Source organism: Spea bombifrons, chromosome 7 (assembly GCF_027358695.1).
Source record: "Spea bombifrons isolate aSpeBom1 chromosome 7, aSpeBom1.2.pri, whole genome shotgun sequence".
NCBI classification, from domain to species: Eukaryota; Metazoa; Chordata; class Amphibia; order Anura; family Pelobatidae; genus Spea; species Spea bombifrons.
Window position 1 is genome coordinate 45,723,723 of NC_071093.1, and position 21,560 is coordinate 45,745,282.

Here is a 21,560-nt window from a genome sequence, read left to right on the forward strand (position 1 = left end):
TGGTGCCGGTACGTTTTGCACAGTAAGCAAATTTGAGTTCCAAACAGGGACTGACCCGCTACAGAGGGACACTTGGAAGGTATGACATAGTCTCATAGTCATTACCTTTTAACATGAAATATAACAAAACCGTGTCACGTGACCAGAAATACACAGTATTATATTATTAATTATATATATTTACATTTTTGTGGTAATATGCGATATTATATAATATTAGTTAATATACAGCTCCCGGGGTATTGCAGTGTCTGTCCTAGAATACCATCCCTTCCACCATCTGCCCGGAACCATGTAACTGCGGAACGCTTACGCACGGAAAGGATGCTGCGCCCGGAAGAGATTGAATGACGGACTATTTGGATTCTCACTATTCTCAGCGCGTTTCCGGTTTGTACTTAGAACCGGGGTGTCCTACTGGTGGGAGAGGTGAGTCTGGACTGGGAGTAAACACTACTGCCTCTAAGGGTGTCCTTCAGGGGTAAATTAGGGCAGGGAGAGAATGTACTCCGGATACCCGTCCTTATGCCCAAGGCTATTGAGATACCCCTCGATATTCACATCTCAGGGTAAAGCTGTTTGTCTCTGTGTGTCAGACCAGGAGGCTGCCTGTCTCTGCCTGCCTGTCTATCTCTGCCTGCCTGTCTGTCTCTGCCTGCCTGTCTCTGCCTGCCTGTCTGTCTCTGCCTGCCTGTCTGCCTGTCTGCCTGTCTGCCTGTCTGCCTGTCTGCCTGTCTGCCTGTCTGCCTGTCTGCCTGCCTGTCTGTCTGCCTGTCTGTCTGCCTGTCTATCTCTGCCTGGCTGCCTGCCTGTCTGTCTGTCTATCTCTGCCTGCCTGCCTGTCTGTCTGTCTGTCCATCTCTGCCTGCCTGTCTGTCTGTCCATCTCTGCCTGCCTGTCTCTCTGTGTTATGAGTGTATCCGACCAGGAGGCTGGCTGTCTGGCTGTCTGTCTGTCTGGCTGGCTGTCTGTCTGTCTGTCTGTCTGTCTGGCTGGCTGTCTGTCTGTCTGTCTGTCTGTCTGTCTGTCCGTCTGTCCGTCTGTCTGTCCGTCTGTCTGTCTGTCTGTCTGTCTGTTTCTGTTATGAGTGTACCAAGCAAGGAGTCCGTCCGTCTGTCTGTCTGTCTGGCCTGTTTCATCTCATCTAACTCCCAATGCATGTAAATCTCTGTTATTTTGAAATTTGCCCCAATATATTCAGCAGCCGGTTAGAATAGATATTCTCCGGTGCATTTATAATAAATGAAATATAATAAAATGAAATAATTTAATAATAAAATAATCATATAAATATAATAATAACCTAGGTGCTGTGGGACCGCGCAATACCCGGTGACGCTTGTGGAACGTACAGCTGTGGGGTAGTTTGGGACTGTATGATACAATTTTATATAATCACGGTTAAGTTATATATAAATGTCATTCATGGTTGTTTAGACCTTTGCCACGCTCCTGACTAATAATAATTCACTTACAACAGGGCAATAGAAACAATGAGTGCGTAAAACCATGCGCAAGCTTGGCAGGAGTGTCAGAGGGTGAGGGTTAAACTGAGCGTTTTACGTACAGGAGTACGACGTGTCGTGTCTATTTGAAGGGTATTTGGGTTACTGAGATCAAATTTATTCAAACCGCATATCTTGCATGATTTGCCATTAAAAAGACGACAACAAATAACCCTTGGATTTGTCTTTGTTTTGTCGCAGGATCTGTTATCTGTCGGGATCCGCTGCGTGTTTCCCGTCGGCATTCGTTTATCGGTCACTCCGACGGCTGTTACAGGACTGGGCGAGCGTTGGCTTTGCGGATAGAGCGATTCACCAGCATGCTGTTCTTCTTCTTCAATAAATAGCCCGAGAACCGCTCTTGTGGAGGCCCTCAGCGGAGTCTGGAAGGGGTCCAGTGGCCGGGGACTCACCATGGAGAAAATGGCCAGAGTTACCACGGCCCTGGGGGGCAACACCCTTACAGGCCGGACAATGTTCTGCCACCTGGATGCCCCCGCCAATGCCATCAGCGTGTGCCGAGACGCGGCGCAGGTGGTGGTCGCCGGACGCAACATCTTTAAGATTTACTCCATGGAGGAGGATCACTTCGCGGAAAAGTTGAATCTGAGGGTCGGCCGGAAGCCTTCGCTCAACTTCAGCTGCGCCGATGTGGTGTGGCACCAGGTGGATGAGAATCTCCTTGCCACGGCTGCCACCAATGGCGTGGTTGTGACGTGGAACTTGGGCAAGCCGTCCAGAAACAAACAGGACCAGCTCTTCACGGAGCACAAGAGAACTGTGAATAAAGTCTGTTTCCACCCCACCGAGGTCTACATGCTGCTCAGCGGCTCACAGGACGGTTACATGAAATGCTTCGACCTGCGCAAAAAGGACTCGGTCAGCACCTTCTCAGGTGATTCGAGATAGTATTAGAAGTATAAATGTTGTATGGTTAACCCCTTCACGACCTTATGACGAGTTAATGATGTTAATGATGGTGGTCGGTGTTTCCTGAGTTGCTGGATCTGATCATCGGCTTTGGGCTCAGCTGATCTCTGTGACTTAACCAATCACAGCGATCGGCAACGCTCACATGACAAAGTGACAATGTTTTCCTGAGAAACAGAGAGTGACAGGCAGTGTTTCAATCGTACAATTTATTCATTATAGATAAATTAATTTACATATTAAAAGTAACCATTTGCATCCCTTGCTGATCACAGTAATAGCCTCTGATCAGCGTTCTTTTTACTTTGAGGTGCTCAGCTATCACTCACTGAGCGTGTAGGTTATAACTTCTGCTTAATCACAGAATATTTATTTATTAGAAATGTCCTTGTTTGTGAAAGAAAAAGTTATAAAAATGAGATGAAATGGATGAGAAATCCAGCGCAGACGGGGTTAATGCTGTAAATGATTATTGTAGCTGGAAACGGCAGATTTTTAATGGAATCTCTTCATAGGCGTACAGAGACCCTTTATCACTCCCATCACTCCTGTGTTCCAATGGCCCTTTATCACTCCCATCACTCCTGTGTTCCAATGGCCCTTTATCACTCCCATCACTCCTGTGTTCCAATGGCCCTTTATCACTCCCATCACTCTATATATCATTAAACACGGGATGATGGGTTAGATGGTCCGTACATTATCGTAATAAACATCTCCGCTTCCCAGGTCAGTCGGAGAGCGTCAGAGACGTGCAGTTCAGCATCCGGGACTACTTTACTTTTGCGGCTACGTTTGAGAATGGAAATGTTCAGCTCTGGGACATTCGGAGGCCGGACAGATGCGAGCGCATGTTCACAGCCCACAACGGGCCCGTCTTTTGTTGCGACTGGCATCCCGAGGAAAGGTAAAAAAAATAAATAATCATGTCCCACAACAAGTATTGCTGATCTTACTGTTTTGTTTCTGACGGATTTTCTCTCCGCTCCTGCAGAGGGTGGTTGGCCACCGGTGGCCGGGATAAGATGGTGAAAGTCTGGGATATGAGTACGAATCGCGCCAAAGAAATCCACTGCGTTCAGACAATCGCTTCAGTCGCTCGGGTGAAATGGCGCCCTGAGCGAAAGTACCACATCGGGACCTGCTCTATGATGGTGGATCACAACATCTACGTGTGGGACGTGCGTCGGCCGTTTATCCCCTTTGCCACTTTTGAGGAACACAAGGACGTCACCACGGGCATAGTATGGCGTCACCTCCACGACCCGTACTTCCTGCTCTCCGGCTCCAAAGACAGCACCCTTTACCAACATATCTTCCGAGACGCCAGGAGGCCCATCGACCGCGCCAATCCCGAGGGCCTATGCTACGGCCTGTTCGGCGATCTGGCTTTCGCAGCCAAGGAGAGCCTCATCTCTTCGTCGTCTTCTACGCACGACTCCAACCGAAAGCCCTACGATCGCCGGCACCCCATCTTCTTCCTCAGGAAGCCGGACCCGGCCGAGCAGTTTGAAAACATCTCCAGCTGGCTCAGCGTTTTCGAGGCTAGCGGGGATGACATGGGTTGGTTCGTGGCCACGGCTGAGAGGTACGCTCTGGCAGGCCGACCTTTGGCAGAGCTCTGTGACCATAATGCCAAAGTGGCTCGGGAGCTGAATAGGTGGCAGGTGAGTCACGGGGGGGGGGGATTATTGGGTGGTCTGCGGCCAGTGGTTTTGAGTTGGGGACGTATTGCTGAAGAGGTTTGGAAGAAGGTGATGCGGTATATGGGGACAGATTGGTTTCATCGGGCAGTTTCTTGTCTCCTTTCCAGGTGGCCCAAACATGGACCATGCTTGGCATCATCTACAGCTGCCCTGGTACTGTGCCGGCCACCAATCTGAATCACAGTATGGGGAAAGGGGGCGCAGCTCTGCCGCTACTCAACAGGCGAGTGCCCGCTCATCACCCCCTTTATTGCCCGAATGAGTGCGATGTTCCCTTTAACCCTGTCCATCCCGTGTTACAGCTTCAGCATTAAAGAGATGCCGTCCGGCATGGGCAGCGAGGCTCGCCTCGAACACAGCAAAGGAGACAGCCGCGCAGACAGCATCCTGATGGATCCCGCAGTGATGAACAATGAAGGTAAAAGCGCGGCAGCCAGGATCCAGGGTGTATGCGGCAGCGCCTGGTGATCGGGGTACCGAGGGAGCTGTATATCTCTATGCTTTCTGATGCTTTCCCTTTTTACGATCTCCATCTCTGGGCAGATAACGAGGAGACAGAAGGCAGCGACGTCCCTGCTGACTACCTGCTGGGAGACGTTGAGGGAGACGAAGATGAGTTTTATATGATCGACCCCGAGCACCCGCACAGTGAGTCCCGTGGTAGAGCGCGTGGCGGTCTTCTCAGCGTTTTGCCTCCCGTTCCTTGGCGTTGTCACGTTGTTGGAAGTGACGGTTAATGTACTGGAAGCTGTCGGGGGCAAACCCTGTGCTGTATGGGAGAAATGAACCGGCCCTTTGGCTTTGACTGCTTTCAGCGTAAGCGCTTGCTGGTAGTTAGAAGCAACCGCTTTATGTTTAGTGAAATTGTAATCTTCCTCCTCCAGCGGAGGAACAGGAATACGTTCTTCCCCAAGAAGGCTTCCACCTGCGCCACGAGATCACAGACAATCCTTCGGCTCTGGACCACCTACAGGACAAGGCTGATTCCCCCCACGTGAGCGGCAACGAAGCGGAGACCGTGTCGCTGACCCCAGTGGAGTCCTTCTCTCTCATCTCCATCTCGCATGCCTTGTATGAGAACAGACTCTCCCCCGACTTCTTCAACCGCACCGTGCGCGACATGCTGCACTTCTACGCCGAGCAGGGAGACGTCCAGATGGCCGCTTCCGTCCTCATCGTGCTTGGGGACCGGATCCGAAAAGAGATTGACGAGCAAACGCAGGTAACCGCGGGGGCAGCGGACAACTTCTACATCGTTTTATGCTGTGCTGAAATGCCGTAGTTAAGTGGATAGCATCTGCTGTGTTATAAATGTGACTTTCTGGGCTCACATGATGTAAGTGTGTAAGCTTGTGTGTCCTGTTTATATCAGGAGACATCTTGGCCTCAGGCGTTGGTGCAGAATCTCCGTGGAGATGCTGATATCCTTTAAATACCAAAGAACTTTCCATGTCTTCCAGCGCGACCGTTGAGATAAAGCGATATGTGTCTCTTCTCCTCAGGAGCATTGGTTCACGTCGTACATCGACCTTCTCCAGCGTTTCAAGCTGTGGAACGTTTCCAACCAAGTGATCAAGCTGAGCACCTGCAGCGCCATCAACTGCCTGAACCAGGCGTCCACCTCTCTACACATCAACTGCAGCAACTGCAAAAGACCCATGAATAACAAGGGCTGGATCTGTGACCGGTGAGGGCTGCTCGGGGGGAGGCAGGGGACATATAGGTATCGATACGCACCAACTGCCTGCGCTTTCGTAAAGCAAGACGAAAGCAGCCCCTGTGTCGGGGAAAGGGCTCGGTAGGGGAGATTTATGTCGCATTAACTTGTTTTCGCTGATACAGTTTGTTTATCGCGGTGTACTTTCTTCTCGCGCAGGTGCCGGCAGTGCGCCAGCATGTGCGCCGTATGCCACCACGTGGTGAAGGGGCTGTTTGTCTGGTGCCAGGGCTGCGGTCACGGAGGGCACCTCCAGCACATCATGAACTGGATGCAGTCGAACTCTCATTGCCCTGCCGGCTGCGGCCACCCCTGTGAATACAGCTGAGCCGCCTGTGGACAGTCCCCCCGCGTTTTCTATAGCAGTCACCCCCACATTGTAAGCCCAAGGTTAGCGTCCTCGTAAAACGGGCCGGGGGGGAGGATTTCTTTGTAAATAGGTTTGTTTTTCTTGTATATACTTAGAGAGAGATCTTTATCCGCTGCTGCGCCCTCTGGCTTCCCTTCTTCACAGTGGCCTTGGGTAACTATGACATGAAACCATGTGTGCTCCCGTGCCCTATGGTTGATCATTCAAAGAGCCCCTGCCCCATATTTATATATATATATATATATATAAGCCCCCCTCCCCCCCTGGGGAAAATCACTGCCGGGGGGGTGCAGTGTCCGGTGCCGGCAGCCGGAACGGTGAGTAACCAGGTATCTGTCCGGCTCCTTAGCTAAGCCGCTTGTGTTCTGGTCCCCCCTGCGTTACTTGCCGCTTTAGGCAGTTGGGCCTCCTGTGCCATGAAAGGCTAGACCTTTAAAAACTGCCCTGTTGGGGTTATTAATACATGTTATCAACCCCCCCCGCGTGCCCCCTTTCCCAATCCCAGTGTAAAAGTCTGAACTCCTTATATTTTTTACCCCACGTAGAGGCAAAGTAGGGCAGCAGGCTCTGAATAAACACCCCACCTGTACCCACAGGGTTAAACGCAGCGAGGCACGGGGTACTTTGGGTTACCATTAAACCGTATGGCTGGCTGGGTTGTGCTCACCGGCTGTCGCTTACCTCACGGTAACTCAACTCCTGCCGTTCTCCGTAGGAAGCGAGGGCATTTTTATACGGGACGTATATTTATTTTGTCTGCGGCCTTGTTTGACTTAACCCTTCTGCTGCCGGGTATCATGCGTCCCGGCTATTAACGCGCTTCCCGTAAACGTCTGTGAACAGTAAAGAGCTTCGTGCGTCTCCTTTCTCATGTCTGGAATTATTATTATTATAAGGATTATGATCAAAACCTCCACGTGTCATCTGTTTTTATGGAGATATTGGTGGGTAAAATTATATTATGACAGAAGTGAAGAAAAGCCACGTATCCATCCCAAAATAAATCTGTGTGTTACTGGGGCCGAGCGGGGCCGGGGCACATGGTTTGTTTGATGTTACACCACTTGATGGTAGTAATACTCTCCTAGCATCCTGGTTTGTGCGCCGGGGCAGAGACACGCCGGAATAGATGACTTTCCCCTCAAAGCATTGTACGAAATGTCCTGGTCCTCTTCCCCGCACCGAGCCCCGACCTCAACCCCATCGCACGGCTTTGGGATGAACCGGAATGGAGATCGCGAGCCGGGCGTCTCGTCTGACATCAGCGCCTGACCTCACAAACGCTCCACTGGACGAATGGGCAAAAAATCCCGCAGAAACTCCCCAAAATCCTGTGGAAATCCTATAAGCGGAAGCCGTTGTATCCGCAAAGAGGGGAACAACTTCATAATAATGGATTTAGAGTGTGATGTCATCAGAGCCCCTGTTGGTGTAACGGTCAGGCGTCCCAATACTTTTGTCCATTGAGTGTGTATGTGAGTGCAGTCTAGAATGGCACCAATTATTGAAACGTTACAATATCACTCTATATAATATTTTTTATTTTCACGCAGTCTTCAAATTTCGACGTTTGATTGCATTTCCGACAAAATAATCCACAGATTTGTAGGGATATCAATATTGTGCCTTGTTGTTATTTAGTTTTGCTGTGCAGCTGATGTCGGGTTGCGTGCCGAGTATCTTTGCCCAACGCACATTCATACTCACACACACACACACCCTTATACATACGCATTCATACTCACTCACACACACGCACATTCATACTCACTCACACCCTTATACATATGCATTCATACTCACTCACACGCACATTCATACTCACTCACACACCCTTATACATGCACATTCATACTCACTCACACACACGCACATTCATACTCACTCACACCCTTATACATGCGCATTCATACTCACTCACACACTCACACTCAGATTCTGTCGGACGTATTAAAATAATTAGATTTCATAAGCAATATATATTGTATATATGTTTAATAAAATGTGCTTTCCATACATGATATATATGATTATAAGACAGCCCAGTCACTAATTTATTTTAAGTCATTAAAAAGAACGTTCGGAATACTTACTGTGATTAAATAATAATTATAATAATTATATTTATATTTATATTCAGACAAAATAAATTTGGCGCGTTTCTTTTGCGTACCAGATATGTCACCATATTTAATTTACTAAATCCGATCATATCTGCGTTATTAATGTTTATTTATATGGCACCATCGTGTTCTGCAGTGACGTACAATGGGATTAACCCACAATTGGTGGCCTTCGGTTACAGGACGTCGGGGGAGGGGGGGGGCAGTTTATAAAATACAGTATATAATAGTATAAATTAAAATAATTCCACAAAATAATAACATAAGTGAGGAAAATGTGCACATTAACCCCTTAAGGACAATGGGCGGTCCCTAAACCTATTGAAAACAATGCATTTTGAGCCCGTACATGTATGGGCTTTGTCATTAAGGGGCTAAATAAATCTAATCCCAGGTAAATCGCAAAGGGCGGATATTAACGGGACGTGCTGGGAGTTTCGGGAGTCATGCGGGAGTCTAATTGTTTTATGCACCAGGTAGTAAAAGATACACTTTGCTAAAGTTTTTGAGAAGGTGACACTCGGCAGGTAACCGAACAAAGTCAGAACAATATAAAGAACAAATAAGTAATTATTACGCCAGCGGGTTTCAGTCTAACGGAAGCTGTCCTCTGTATCTGTCCGTTTCTTTTTGCTTTAGTAATTAATGGCAATAGAAACATAGAATCTGCCGGCAGATCGGCCCCATCCGGCCCCCGTCTAGTCTGCCCCTTTTTCATGCTGTAAAGACTCAAACCTTAATCAGTTCTTGGGCTCGTCTCAGATTCAGGAGCAAACTGTGAAACTAAACCAGTATCTGGCTGATAGGCTTCAACGTATATAAATGTAAGGTTATGCATTTTAGGATCAAAACTCACTTAATTTCTACATCTTTCGCATTATCTTCTGTGAGACTAACCTTGAATTGCTTGATGTGTACTTGGTTGTATAAAAAACGTGATCGATCCAAACCCTTATTTTTTGAACCCCCTTAAGGACAATGGGCGGTCCCTAAACCCATTGAAAACAATGCATTTTGAGCCCATGCATGTACGGGCTTTGTCATTAAGGGGTTAATGTCTGATACGTATGCGGCTGTTGTCAAATATGTAGAACGCCGCGTAGAGAGGCTCGGTGAAGGTGGCAGTGAATGTGTGTAAATGCAGCATCTGCTCTCCCAGCTGATAGAAGGAGAGCTGACCCGCCTCGTAATCCAGGAAGACCCCGACGGTCCGCACCGGGGACCCCGAGACCACGGCTTGCTGGATGTTGTTGTGAGAGATTCCGAGATAATTCTGGAAGAATAGACCCCACGACTTGTCGTTGTATCCGATAAAGGATTTGTTTCCGGCGCCTTTCCTTTCTATGCTTTGGTAAGCGACCCCGATGATCCAACTCGCCGCCTCGCTGACGTCGACTTCGTAGTAATGCCTCCCCGACGTGAACGCCGACGTGTTGAGCACCTGGCGCGCTTTGAACCTCTCTGGTCCGTCTGGATACTTCTGCGATACGGCGGAATAAGTGGCGGACTTCAGGTCGCCGGACACGATTATTTTTTTGTGAGCTGTCTTCACGTCCAGGGAAACGTCTGAGGGCTCCAGCTCAGGAAAGTGCTGCTCGGCCTTCAGCGGGAGAAGCTGGCCGGCGAGGCTCTGAAGGCCCACGTGTAAGACGAGCGAGACTGGAACCTCATTCAGACAGCAAGTCAAGTTGGCTTCTCTATCTCTTCTACTGTTCTTCCGGGACCCGGTGGGTTTCTCCTCCACGTTAAAGCTTTTCTTCAGGGCTGCTAACGGATCTTTGATGTTCCTCAGCTCCTCCATGAGGTTCGTCTTCTTGGACAGCTCTTCTTTCCTTATTTCGAGCTGCCTGGTCAAGACGGTGACCGGAAGCGTTGACCGTTCCTCCTGTCTGGAGATCTCGCCGAAGGCTTGTTTCTCCAGCTCATCCAGACGTTCTCTGATGGCGCTGAACAGGGCAGCGACTCTCTCTGTAACCCCAGCTGCTTTTTCCTGGACTTCTCTCTTTTTTCTTTGCAGATTTTCAAGCCTTTTCTCAGATTCTTCGCCGGCGGAGTTCAGATTGTCCACCATCTCTTTAAGCGCCGCCTTCCTCTTCTCAAGAGCGTCCTTCAGGGGGTCCATTGCATGACCCCTGTGGTCTCCAATGATACAGCAAGATACGCAGATATAAGCTCCATCCTTGTTACAGTAAAACTCAATGAGTTTGTGGTGGGTAGAGCATTTCCAGTCCTGTACGGAGGCGGTGGGTTCGATTAGGACATGGTCGGTGGACTTACTGTGTATCTTCAGATGCTCCTCACACAAGGAAGCCTCGCAGTGGAGACACGTTTTAAGGGCGATCACCTCAGTTTGGACGCAGTAAGAACAGAAAACCATTTTGGGCCAAACGGCGTCCCGATAGTGTCCTAAAAAAAACCTCCAACGTCTTTGTCTCCTGGTCCTGTCTTTGTTGAGCTGGACAGGCAGAACCCGAAGAAGAAGTCGAGTTCCTCCTCCTTCTTCTTCCGCATTCGAGAGATGAAATGTATTTTATGTGGCGGCGGTTATGTTTTTACACTTATAGAATGCTGCGTGAAGGGCAGAGTCCACCTTGCACAGATAAACAAACGTTATTCCCCTAACCTGCGGAATCCTGAAAAGGAAATAACCGGCAATAGATTCCGCACGACCCCCGTATGCAAATGAGCTGTAACAACGGGGTGCGCGTGGGGTCACGTTATAACGCCACGTACGGCGCAGGGCCGTGTAACACGCACACCTCTAGAGTTTGGAGGGATTCATGTACCCCGATCCGGAATATCGCGTTGGGGATACCGTTCTGTCACTTGGGGGGGCACTTGAAGGTACATAGGCAGTCGGCTGCTGCTCGGACCCCCGTATCTCATTTTAAAACATGAGATTTTTCGTCTCTACCAAACAGGAAGGGTTTTCTTTAGGATCTTTGCTGATTGACGTCAGGTGCCGTGAGAAGCCGCTGTAAATATCTTGGTGGAATTCTCTTTCGGCGGAGTGTTTGGAGACGCGCATAGCAACCATTGTTGTGAAGTTACATTTATTGCTATGAGAATTACTCTAAAGCGCAGTTAATGTTTATAAACTTCACGCCCTCACCCAGACTTCAAGTTTTGGGTTTTTTTTGCTCCATTTTCTACTTTTTTGTTGTTTTTTTTTTTCTACATCAACAGCTGTAGGGTTTAGGATACACACTGTTGGTGAGCAGATAAAGACCCATTAAAAGCATATTATACCCCGACAAACAAATAAAAAAACTGTACCCAAAAATAAAGAGAGGCGTTTCCAGCCCCCGACCGTCTACATAATAAATAAACCGGAATATCAGGTCCACCCACGATCACACGGAGCTGACTTTCAGAAAGACACGCGGGCAGCGGCACCCATCCAGCGTATGAATAATAATTCTTTATTCCACACAATCCCCTCTTTTACTCAGCAGATCCCTTATAATGACTATTTTCGCCAAGTGCGTAACCTTATATTTGTCCGTGTTGTTGTTTTTATTTATTTATTTATTTATTTTTGTCTGTCGCTCACAACTTTTTTTGAGATCGATGCGTGGATCTTGTCTGCCCCCTAGTGGCAGGACGTGGTATCTACATGTCCGTCAATCACTCAAAAGGACCAAAAATAACCGGTCCTAATTTCTCAAACAGTAAGGGGAAAAAACAAAATCATCTTTTTGAGCTATTAATATATTTTAATGCATAAAAAATAGCAACAAAAGAATGTGGAGGTTGCGGTGCTGTAGTAGATATATTAATGCTCCCTAAAAATCTCCTGCTGGGGAGGAACGCCTTTTACCTTTATCATTTATCATCAGGGCCGGGTCAGCAGAATTTATGTAACGTACTGCGGAGACCACAGCGGTCTGGATTTTAATAACTAGAGTGGATTTATATTTTCTCACATAGAATTTAATTAAATCTGGCAAATATCACCAAAAAAAGAAAAATACGTGCATATTTTCCCCCAACAATTATATTTTTAATTTTTTTTATCGCCATATTATATCTATCTATCTCCATACATATCGTATATGGATTAAAAACGTGTATTTCACAGATATATATCGATTCCGTTAAAAAAACCCACCAAAATTATAGAATTGCATGAAAGCAAAAGTTGAGATTTTAGTATGAAACCATAAAAAAAAACAGTTTTCGCAGACTTTTTAGAGAAATCTTATTCACGGGATAATTTAATGGTCAATATCGATACTTAATCGATTTATATTCCAGAAAAGGGTTATTTACAGAAATTTGACCTCTATTGCTAGCTACAGATTCGGAGCCAGCCATCCATATAAACATGGAATGCTGCGTAAAGAGGTTCGGTGAATTTGGCCGTGAAGGTGTGTAAGTGTCTGATGGGGTCACAAAGCTGGTAAAAGGAGAGCTGGCCGGCCTCGTAATCCAGGAATATCCCGTACCTGTGCGTGGAGGGCTCCAGGTGAACGTATTTTTGTTCTGCATTGTGTCTTAAGGAAGAAAACCTATTCCACTTCCACAGGCACCACGACTTATCATTTGACCCGATTCGGTAATAAAGCCCTTGCATTTTGTCACCAATGTAAGCCACACCGATTCTCCAGTTGCCCCATTCGCTGGTCTCTAGTTCCCAGTAATGCTGTCCGGATGAAAAGCTCTTATTACTTAGAACCTGGCTCATTGCGTACTTGTCGGATTCCTCCTGGCCATGCCAATGTCTCCTGCAGGTGGTGAGAATCTTCAGGTTATCTGACACGGCTACATCAGTGACTGCCGTGTCTACATCCAACAAAATGTCCGACGCTTCTTCCACCGAAAACCCTCTCCTCGCCCGTAAAATAGGCAGATTATCAGCCAGGTTGTGAAGGCCTCTTTCCAATATGATGGAAATCAAAATCTCGTCAATGTGTTTTGGCGCAGAAGCTTCTTTATCTGCACGTCCATTGGACGAACCACCGGCCGCCTCGTGGTCACAGATCGTTGAGCTGGGTTGTTGTCCTTCTAAGACGTCTAACGGGTTTTCTGAGTTTAGCAGCTCCTCCGTCTGACGCATTTTCTTGGACAGTTCCTCGTTCCCGAGCTGCAGCTGCAGGATGAGATCTGAGATCTGGGTAAAAGCCATCTCTTTTTGCCGGGAGATCTCACTCAAGACTCGGCTCTCTAGGGTTCCCACCTGCTCCTTGATGTCCAGGATCAGGGCAGTGACTCGGTCCGTTACGCCGTCTGCCTTTTCTTGTATTTCCTTCCTGCAAACTTCCAAACTTTGAACATTTTTCTCACTTCCTTCTCTCTCGGACTTCAGATTTTCCAAAAAACCTCTCAGTTCCTCCTTCTTCTTCTCAGCGGCCATTTCAGACGTCTCCACCTGATGTCCTCTGTGCTCTCCGATCAGGCAGCAAGACACACAGACACAGACGGCATCCTGTAAGCAATAATACTCCAGGATCTTATCATGGATTAAACATTTTCTGTCCGGATAGGTGGGTGCAATCGAGACGGGTTTCCCAGGAGTGACGTTAGAACAGAGCCTCTCAGAACCTTCCGGTTCCGGGCACATAACATGGAAACGCTCCGCGATATTTCGGAGTTTTCTGTTGTTCTGCAGAGCCGGACGCTCCAGATGCTCTGCTCTGCATTCGGGGCAGCTAAAAACTCCAGATCTCTCCTGGGAATCCAGAACGTTCTCCAGACAGACCCTGCAGAAGTTATGTCCGCAGGGCAGGGTTACCGGATCCGTATAAATATTCAGACAGACGGAGCAGCTGAGCTCGTCTTGCAGATCTGAAGCTGCCATTACGGATCGCATCGACAGGAAAACGAAACTGAAACTTACTTCGTCTGCTTGTCAGGAAGACCCTGAGGCCAAAACCTCCCCCGGACGTCCCATCTTCCCAAACCTACTCCAGACATAGGAACATCTGCCGGCAGATCTGCCCCATTTCAGCCCGGCCAAGTCTTCCCGTTTTTCTCCCGTTTAGGTTATAATATATGGCCAGAGAATCGGCTTTATTCCCACACTAGTGCTTTTCGGCGTAACAGGGTAACAGTAATTGCCCCTCACGCCGTTGCATGTATGAAAATGTTGGAAAACAGTAGGTTTGGAGTGATGGGTTACAAATGGCGGGAGCTCAGGAGAACCCAGAGACGGCCTGGAGAGCTTTAGGACTTGCAGGGGGTCTCGACCATGGCTAAAAGAAATGACTAAGATGTCACTGAAAGGTGAGGTTTCCAATATGGGGGACTTTAATCCCCCCTGATGTAGACGGAAGGAACCAAAAGGTTGGGTCAGCCGGGGGGGGCAGAGACGTCATAAATCCAGGCTGTGTCTGGTGGAGGAACCAACGAGGAAGGCGGCTGCGCTGGATTTACAAATGGAGACTTGATTTGGGATGTCGCCGTAGGAGAGCGTTTGGTCTCCGGTGGTCATCAATTAAAATCAGAGGTCGCGCTGCACCTGACCTTAAACTGAGGTTTAGATTTTAGAAGATGCTTCCCCGCAGATGCCGTAGCAGACTTTCTCGACCAGTCCGTCTCAAAGGAACAGAGGATTGGAAGTTAGCAATTACAGTATTTTTTTACAATATTAGTTGAGAAATTAATAGAAACTAGAGTTGTGCTTTCGAACTTCTACAAATTTGCAATGAAATTTGCAAATTTTATTAATTTGTATGAATGTACAAAAAATGACCCCTGCAAAGAAACTAAAAGGAAGCATAGAGCTCGTAATGTTCATTTTTCAATTATTTTTTTTGTTTTTTTTCACTCTGTCTTTCGCTCTCTCACGCGTTCTCTCTCTCTCTCTCTCTCTCTCTCAGTCTCTCCCTACCTTCTCCACCAACCGCTTCCGTATCCCCGTTTCTCGTCCCTGTGGGGCGCGCCGTGACTCTGTCCTCCAAAAGGCCAGAACCATGCAGATGGAAAGAGAAGTTCAGAAGTTCTTCATGGATCCACCTGCATTATTCAGGACTATTGGACAAAAATTGGCAAATATATGAATATGAGTATTTTTTACATCAGGCAGAATAGATGGGGCCGGATGGTTCTTATCTGCCATCAAATTCTCTGTCTTGTCTTAGATTCAGGAGCCGTATGCCCATCCTAAGTGTGTTTAAATCCCCTCAACTGTATTACCCTCTACCACCTCTGCTGGGAGGCTGCTGTGTGGAAATACAAGAAGAGAGATAAAGAGAGAAAATAAAGACAAGTGAAGAAAAAAGTAAGAGGAGAGAGAATAAGGAAAAGAACAAATTACAAAAAGAAAAGAGATGGATGAAGAGCAAGAAAAAAGAGACCGCAAAGTGAAAAAGAGAGAAAGGAGAGGTGCGAAATGACAGAGAAGAGATGAGAGAGAAAGGGAGAGTAAAGGGAGAAAGGAGAGGAGAAAAAATTATAATTAAATAATTATGTATAAAAATAGGTGCCCTTCTTACTTCTGCCTGGGGCAGTAATGATGCCCTCTCTGTAATATGGTCGGAGTTATAACAGACGCTACAATCAGCATTATGTTCATTTTATATTTATTACCCAACGCCACATTTTGTTTGTTATTTTGTGACCCCCCCCATAAAACAAACATAGCGACATTTATCCACCTAGACGACATACATTTCAGATCTCCCACATAGTCAAGCAAGGCCAGTAACTGGATGTCTACAAGGCCGGGACCCCTCGAGCTTTGATGGGACCCTATTCTATAGATTGCTAGCTCCTAATCCTCACCCATCCATTCTTCCATACAATAAACGCAGCGTGAAGCGGCTCGGTGAACCTGGCCGTGAAGGTGTGTAAGTGTCTGATGGGGTCACCGAGCTGGTAAAAGGACAGCCGTCCGGCCTCGTAATCCAGGTAGACCCCCAATCTCTGCAGCGGGGACTCGGTGGTGAGCATCTCCTCCTTGGAGTGATGTATCACCGAGTAATCTCTCTTACATATGCGCAGACACCAGGATTTGCTGTTGTATCCGATGCAGGAATTGTCTCCTTTCCGTTCCATACTGGGATACGCTACACCTACTCTCCAGTTACCCAACTGGCTGGTCTCCACTTCCCAGTAATGTTGACCAGAGGAAAACGTTCTGCTACTTAGAACCTGGCAAAACGTTATGAACCTCTTGGGCGTCTTCGGCCGGTTCTGGTTCCCCTCCGACCAGGAGGCTGTTTTCAGATCACCAGAGATAACAACGCTATTAGCAGCCGTGTTTCCATCCAGGAAAAGGTCGGACGCCTCCGGCACAGGAGACCTTCTCCTCATACCCGTCACAATCTCAGCTAAGGCTGTGTGAAGAGTCATCGAGATGAGAACTTCATCCAAATCACCGACAACTGGAACCTTTTCGCCACAGGCCTTCCGATCTTCACCCGCCATGGCAGCTTCATCGCGGGTTCTGTTGGACGGCCAACCTTGTAAAAGCGTTAGAGGGTCCGTGATGTGGCACAGCTCCTCGATATGACGGATTTTCCTGGACAGCTCTTCCTTCTTTAATTCCAGCTGCTGGATTAGATCTGAGATCTGCAGAGAAATCTTCTCTTCCTCTCGGGAGACGTCACCGAGGACTCGTCTCTCCAGAACCTCCAGCTGCTCCCGGACGTCCTTAAAGAGCTTGGTGACTCGTTCTGTGACGCCTTCGGCTTTTTCTTGAACTTCTCTCCTCCGTTCTTGAAGACCCTGGACTTTTTTCTCAGTTTCTTCTTGGTTTGATGTTAGTTTCTCCAGAACTTTCCTCAGGTTCTCCTTCTTCTTCTCGAAGGCTTCGGTGACCAGCTCCACCTGGTGTCCCCTGTGCTCCCCGAACACGCAGCAGGACACGCATATGCAGGCGACGTCCTGAGTGCAGTAATACTTCAGAACCTCCCTGTGGACGGGGCACTTCGCGTTGTCCGTGAAAGACGTGGGCTCGGTTAAGACGTGTTCGGCTGACGTGCTGTGGACGTTGAGGTGGGTGTCACAGAGCGAAGCCTCACAGTGCAGGCATGTTCTGGCAGCGGGTACCGGCGCATGCACGCAGTATGTACAGAAGATTCCGGAGACCTCCTGTTGAGGGTGCGTGGATAAAAACCGCTCTGCTATGCTGCACAGCTTCATGTTTCGGTGTAGAACGGGTCGCTCACGGAATTCGGCTCTGCATTCGGGACACGTGTAAACTCCAGAGCCTTCCTGGGTGAAAAGAACCTTCCGGATGCACAGTCGGCAGAAATTGTGTCCGCAGCTCAGGGTTACGGGGTCGGCGTAGACGCTGAGGCAGATGGAGCAGTTTAACTCATCTCGCAGCTCGGCTGAAGCCATCGGGAACTCGTCCTTCGCTCCACGTCTAACGCTGACTGCTACAGAGCGCGGCACTCTCGCCGAGACGGATCCGGTGACTCCAGTGACATCCCTCGTAAGATGATATCTCGTCCCAGGACTGGGCGGGAGTTACCCCCCCCAACTCACCCGAGCTTTTATTTTTCTCGTGGGGTTGATAATTAACGTCTCTTGATAAAAAACTATATTTAAAACATTTAAAAAATAAACTATCCGATACATCAAAAGAAATGCGATTGGTTATGTGTGTGTCGGATCCATAATATTGCTAAGATCTGCCCTCTGACATTCTCCGTCTGGGGTAACGCGAGATGACTTGGCTGCTGCCGCTCCCTGCTTCGGTAACGAGATCCGGACGCTCAAACGAACCAAAATAACTTTCCCTTCTGATACAAAAATCACATTCACTGAAGCCTTTGGGGACCCCTATCATACATTTTAATGCCAGTGATGTCACAATGACATCACTTGGGTTCCAATATTTTGTTTATTTTATTTATAGTTTTTTTTATAGTTCTATCGATGCTGATCACCTTGTTTTTCCACACTGACTGGGTCACTCTTGTGCTCTAGCGACCTTCCAGTGGGTGTCCGCATTGAAACTACCGGAAGGGTATATAACGGTGCACCGGCCCCCGCGCAGAGTGAGTTATACACAGCAACGCTGGCTTCTGCCGACAAGCAGGCTGTCGATAGATCCGATCTCCCGTGTAGCAGAAAGATGTCCCTGCCGCTGCAGTCAAGATGTTCCGGTACGTCTTAAGGGGTGTCATGGCACAGCTTTTAAGGACTTACTGGTATGTCCTAAGAGGTACATTGGGGCTATTTAAGAATTTTGGGGTAAAATACCTGACTCATTTTATGGAATGCCCAACAAAGGGGCCTAAGGAAGCCAATCCTGCAGCTCTTTAGAGAACACGCTGGCCGGGCCCCATGCATTCATCATTTTTATTACAAACGGTAACAGCTATGTTTAGTTAACAGAATTAAAAAACACAACAGAGACAAATAACCATTCAATTAGAATGCAATTTATTTGACATTAATTATATCAGAAAAGCTGGATAGTCCAATGGGCCTCAGAGCTGGACATGGTGACAGCTACCGAAGCGTCATTCTTCAGCACTCAGGAGAGAAAAACACCTGAGGAGGGGAAACTCTTTGGGGACAGTGGCTTGAAGGATTGCGCTTCCTTTAGGATAACCATGTAGCTCTCCATCGTGTAGCAGCGCCTGCCTACAGCTCTCCATTTGGCACCAGTGCCTGCCCACAGCTCTCCATCATGTAGCAATGTATGAATTTTCCTGTTCTTTTATTTAATTATAGCTGGAATCCCTGCTTGAATAAAGGTGAAAAAAAATCATAAACTCTTACACCATTCTAAATCAGAGTCATCTGGCTCCTAATTCTTAACCATCCACCCACGTGGACCCGGAAGGCAGCATGAAGCGGCTTGGTGAACGTGGCCATGAAGGTGTGTAAGTGTCTGATAGGGTCACAGATTTGATAGAAGGAGAGCCGGCCGGCCTCGTAATCCAGGTACATCCCCAATCTCGTTACAGGAGAGTCGGGGTGCAAAGGTTTTTGCTTTGAATTGTGTATCACCGAGTAATCCTTATCAAACATGTACAAACACCAGGACTTCTTGTCATCACCGAGGTTGGACTGGTCATCCTCATTATCCAGATTGGGATAGGTCAACCCAATTCTCCAAATGCCCGTCTCGCTGGCCTCCACCTCCCAGTATTGTTGTCCTGATGAAACAGAGATAAGTTTCTCACCTCCTGCCACATTGCCCGATACGTCTGAGACCTCGGCCACACAAGGCCCTTTCTTCGTCTTGGTGACGATATCAACTAAAGCGGTGTGTATGGTCGCAGAGAGAAGACCTTCGTCCAGGTCACCGGCAGCACATATGTTTTGGTGGAGGCTCTCCTGATCTTCATTATCTTCTTCTTCTTCAGCCTTGAGGTAGTCGCCGCTGTAGAGTTTCCATCCTTGTAAGACAGTAAATGGGTCAGAAGATCTGCAAAGCTCCTCGATGTGCTGGATCTTCTTGACCAGCTCCTCCTTGTTTGCCTCTAGTTTCTGTAATAAGTCAAAGATTTGGAGTGAACCCTCCTTCTCCCGCATGGAGATCTCACCACGGACCTTCCTCTCAAGGTCTTCAAGTTGCTTTCTGAGGTCTTCGAACAGGTCGGAGACTCGTTGAGTTAGACGAGTTGACTTTTGTTGGAGTTTTTTCTGATGTCCCTGCAGACTCTGACATTCGTTCTCGGTCTTCTCTCTCTTGGAGGTCAGCGTCTCCAGGACAAGCCTCAGTTTATCCTTCCTCTTCGAAACGGTCTCGTTCAGCGGTTCCACCACGTGCCCCCTGTGCTCTTTGGCCAGACTACAAGACGCACAAATGGGGGTAGAATCTTCAGCACAGTAATATTTCAGAACCTCTTTGTGGGCAGAACATTTCATGTCCTTCAAGGAAGCGGTGGGTTCCACCAAGACGTGTTCCACAGACTTATTGTGTAAGTCGAGGTGGACGTCGCAGAGAGAGGTCTCGCACTGCAGGCAGGTTTTGGAGGCAGGTACAGAAGCGTGAACGCAGTAAGTACAGAAGACCGTCGCCTGTTCCCGACCCGGCCGCGTGAAGAGGAAACGTTCCGCGATGTTACCGAGCGTTCGGTTCCTCTGCAGAGCCGGCCGCTCCGGGTATTCCGTCCTGCACTCGGGGCAGCTATAAAGCCCACATCTCTCCTGGGAATCCAGCACAGTCCTGATACAGCCCCGGCAGAAGTTATGTCCGCAGGTCAGCATTACGGGATCGGTGTAAACGTCCAGGCAGACGGGGCAGTTCAGCTCGTCTCGCAGACCGGCGGACTCCATGGCGGGGAAACGAAACTAAAAGGAACTCTTTCTGAGTCGTAAGGGATGACGTCAGAGGGTGTTTTTTTAGGTTGTTAACCCTATCAGCTGCGGGGTGTATAATCTGTCCGATGCTGGTCCGTGAGCCCTTTACTGTTTGCTGATCACATGCGAGGCCACGGTAAAGCCCTGCCCCCGACGCAAGTATCCTCACACTGATAATATATATATATATATGGGAATGTAGCATCTGTAAGACAGACACGCTAAATGCATGTCTACACCTGCACAGTAATAGGGCCCATGTATGAATTCCCTCACTGTTATTAGCCTACCACATCTGCTGGGAGGCTGTTCCACCTATCTACCACCCTCTCCGTACAGTAAATATTCCTTACATTGATGTTATATGTAGTAAATGCCCCATCACATTGTACTCGCAGAGTACTTTAATATGCGTTCTTCTCCAGAAAGGGGGGCAGGGACACCCCTTAATAAAATAAAATAAAAATAGAAACATGGCCGCCACTTTAATAGTTAATGAGAAAGCCGTCTGAGTCTCCGACCCGCAAGAACGGCTCAGAGAAGAAGCCTCTCATCCAATATATTAAGAAAATCCACAAATTAGGTAGAAATAGAAGAATTCAATACCATCCGAGTCCAGGAACTTAACATCAAAATCATAATAATAATAATAATAATTATAATAATTATAATAATACTTCTGAGCGGCCGCCGCCGGCGCGTTACGGAGTTCAGGAGCGAGGAAGCTGAAATCCATTCGGGGTCCGGGACGCGCCGCGCATTCCACTCCCTCCGCCGGGCTGCCGCGTTTAACATTAAATCGCACCGTTTACATTAATTTAAAAAAAAATAAAAAAAAGAGGGGGGGTATTTTATTACTAAGCCGTACATTAACACAACCTCTATGTAACCTACGCAGCAGAGGCAGCTTTAACCCTCAATGTGGCGAGGAGTAGTGAGCAGTTCCCTTTTTAATAAACATAAAGCAGGTGTAGTGTACGGTGCAAAAAAACACCATTT

The 21,560-nt window shown here is 47.9% G+C and overlaps 5 protein-coding genes across 5 annotated transcripts; 1 reads left to right on the forward strand and 4 right to left on the reverse strand.

The window, feature by feature from the left end:
- Positions 1 to 400: 400 nt before the first annotated feature.
- Positions 401 to 6,272, forward strand: WDR24 (WD repeat domain 24). Its single transcript, XM_053470854.1, has 10 exons — positions 401 to 429; positions 1,707 to 2,400; positions 3,165 to 3,342; positions 3,430 to 4,102; positions 4,249 to 4,364; positions 4,444 to 4,559; positions 4,685 to 4,789; positions 5,026 to 5,363; positions 5,644 to 5,828; positions 6,018 to 6,272. Exons 2-10 carry the CDS (start codon positions 1,920 to 1,922, stop codon positions 6,184 to 6,186), a joined length of 2,361 nt encoding a protein of 786 aa, XP_053326829.1. The 5' UTR covers positions 401 to 429; positions 1,707 to 1,919; the 3' UTR covers positions 6,187 to 6,272.
- Positions 6,273 to 8,985: 2,713 nt separating this feature from the next.
- On the reverse strand, positions 8,986 to 10,861 carry LOC128501415 (E3 ubiquitin-protein ligase TRIM39-like). Its single transcript, XM_053470869.1, has one exon. The coding sequence runs from the start codon at positions 10,726 to 10,728 to the stop codon at positions 9,403 to 9,405; it is 1,326 nt and encodes a 441-aa protein (XP_053326844.1). The 5' UTR covers positions 10,729 to 10,861; the 3' UTR covers positions 8,986 to 9,402.
- Positions 10,862 to 12,041: 1,180 nt separating this feature from the next.
- On the reverse strand, positions 12,042 to 14,154 carry LOC128501419 (nuclear factor 7, ovary-like). The gene has a single exon (XM_053470874.1). The coding sequence runs from the start codon at positions 14,149 to 14,151 to the stop codon at positions 12,643 to 12,645; it is 1,509 nt and encodes a 502-aa protein (XP_053326849.1). The 5' UTR covers positions 14,152 to 14,154; the 3' UTR covers positions 12,042 to 12,642.
- A 1,714-nt stretch (positions 14,155 to 15,868) lies between these two features.
- LOC128501409 (E3 ubiquitin/ISG15 ligase TRIM25-like) lies at positions 15,869 to 17,768 on the reverse strand. The gene has a single exon (XM_053470861.1). It carries the CDS (start codon positions 17,637 to 17,639, stop codon positions 16,059 to 16,061), a length of 1,581 nt encoding a protein of 526 aa, XP_053326836.1. The 5' UTR covers positions 17,640 to 17,768; the 3' UTR covers positions 15,869 to 16,058.
- Positions 17,769 to 18,588: 820 nt separating this feature from the next.
- On the reverse strand, positions 18,589 to 20,537 carry LOC128501413 (E3 ubiquitin/ISG15 ligase TRIM25-like). The gene has a single exon (XM_053470866.1). It carries the CDS (start codon positions 20,535 to 20,537, stop codon positions 19,038 to 19,040), a length of 1,500 nt encoding a protein of 499 aa, XP_053326841.1. The 3' UTR covers positions 18,589 to 19,037.
- Between the last annotated feature and the right edge of the window lie 1,023 nt (positions 20,538 to 21,560).

Bases quoted from the DNA above. Each gene is read 5' to 3' on its own strand.
- WDR24 (XM_053470854.1), top strand. From the start codon at position 1,920: ATGGAGAAAATGGCCAGAGTTACCACGGCCCTGGGGGGCAACACCCTT. The intron at 3,343-3,429 runs GTAAAAAAAATA...CCGCTCCTGCAG, and splicing joins GACTGGCATCCCGAGGAAAG to AGGGTGGTTGGCCACCGGTG. The intron at 5,364-5,643 runs GTAACCGCGGGG...TCTTCTCCTCAG, and splicing joins AGATTGACGAGCAAACGCAG to GAGCATTGGTTCACGTCGTA.
- LOC128501415 (XM_053470869.1), bottom strand. From the start codon at position 10,728: ATGGTTTTCTGTTCTTACTGCGTCCAAACTGAGGTGATCGCCCTTAAA.
- LOC128501419 (XM_053470874.1), bottom strand. From the start codon at position 14,151: ATGGCAGCTTCAGATCTGCAAGACGAGCTCAGCTGCTCCGTCTGTCTG.
- LOC128501409 (XM_053470861.1), bottom strand. From the start codon at position 17,639: ATGGCTTCAGCCGAGCTGCGAGATGAGTTAAACTGCTCCATCTGCCTC.
- LOC128501413 (XM_053470866.1), bottom strand. From the start codon at position 20,537: ATGGAGTCCGCCGGTCTGCGAGACGAGCTGAACTGCCCCGTCTGCCTG.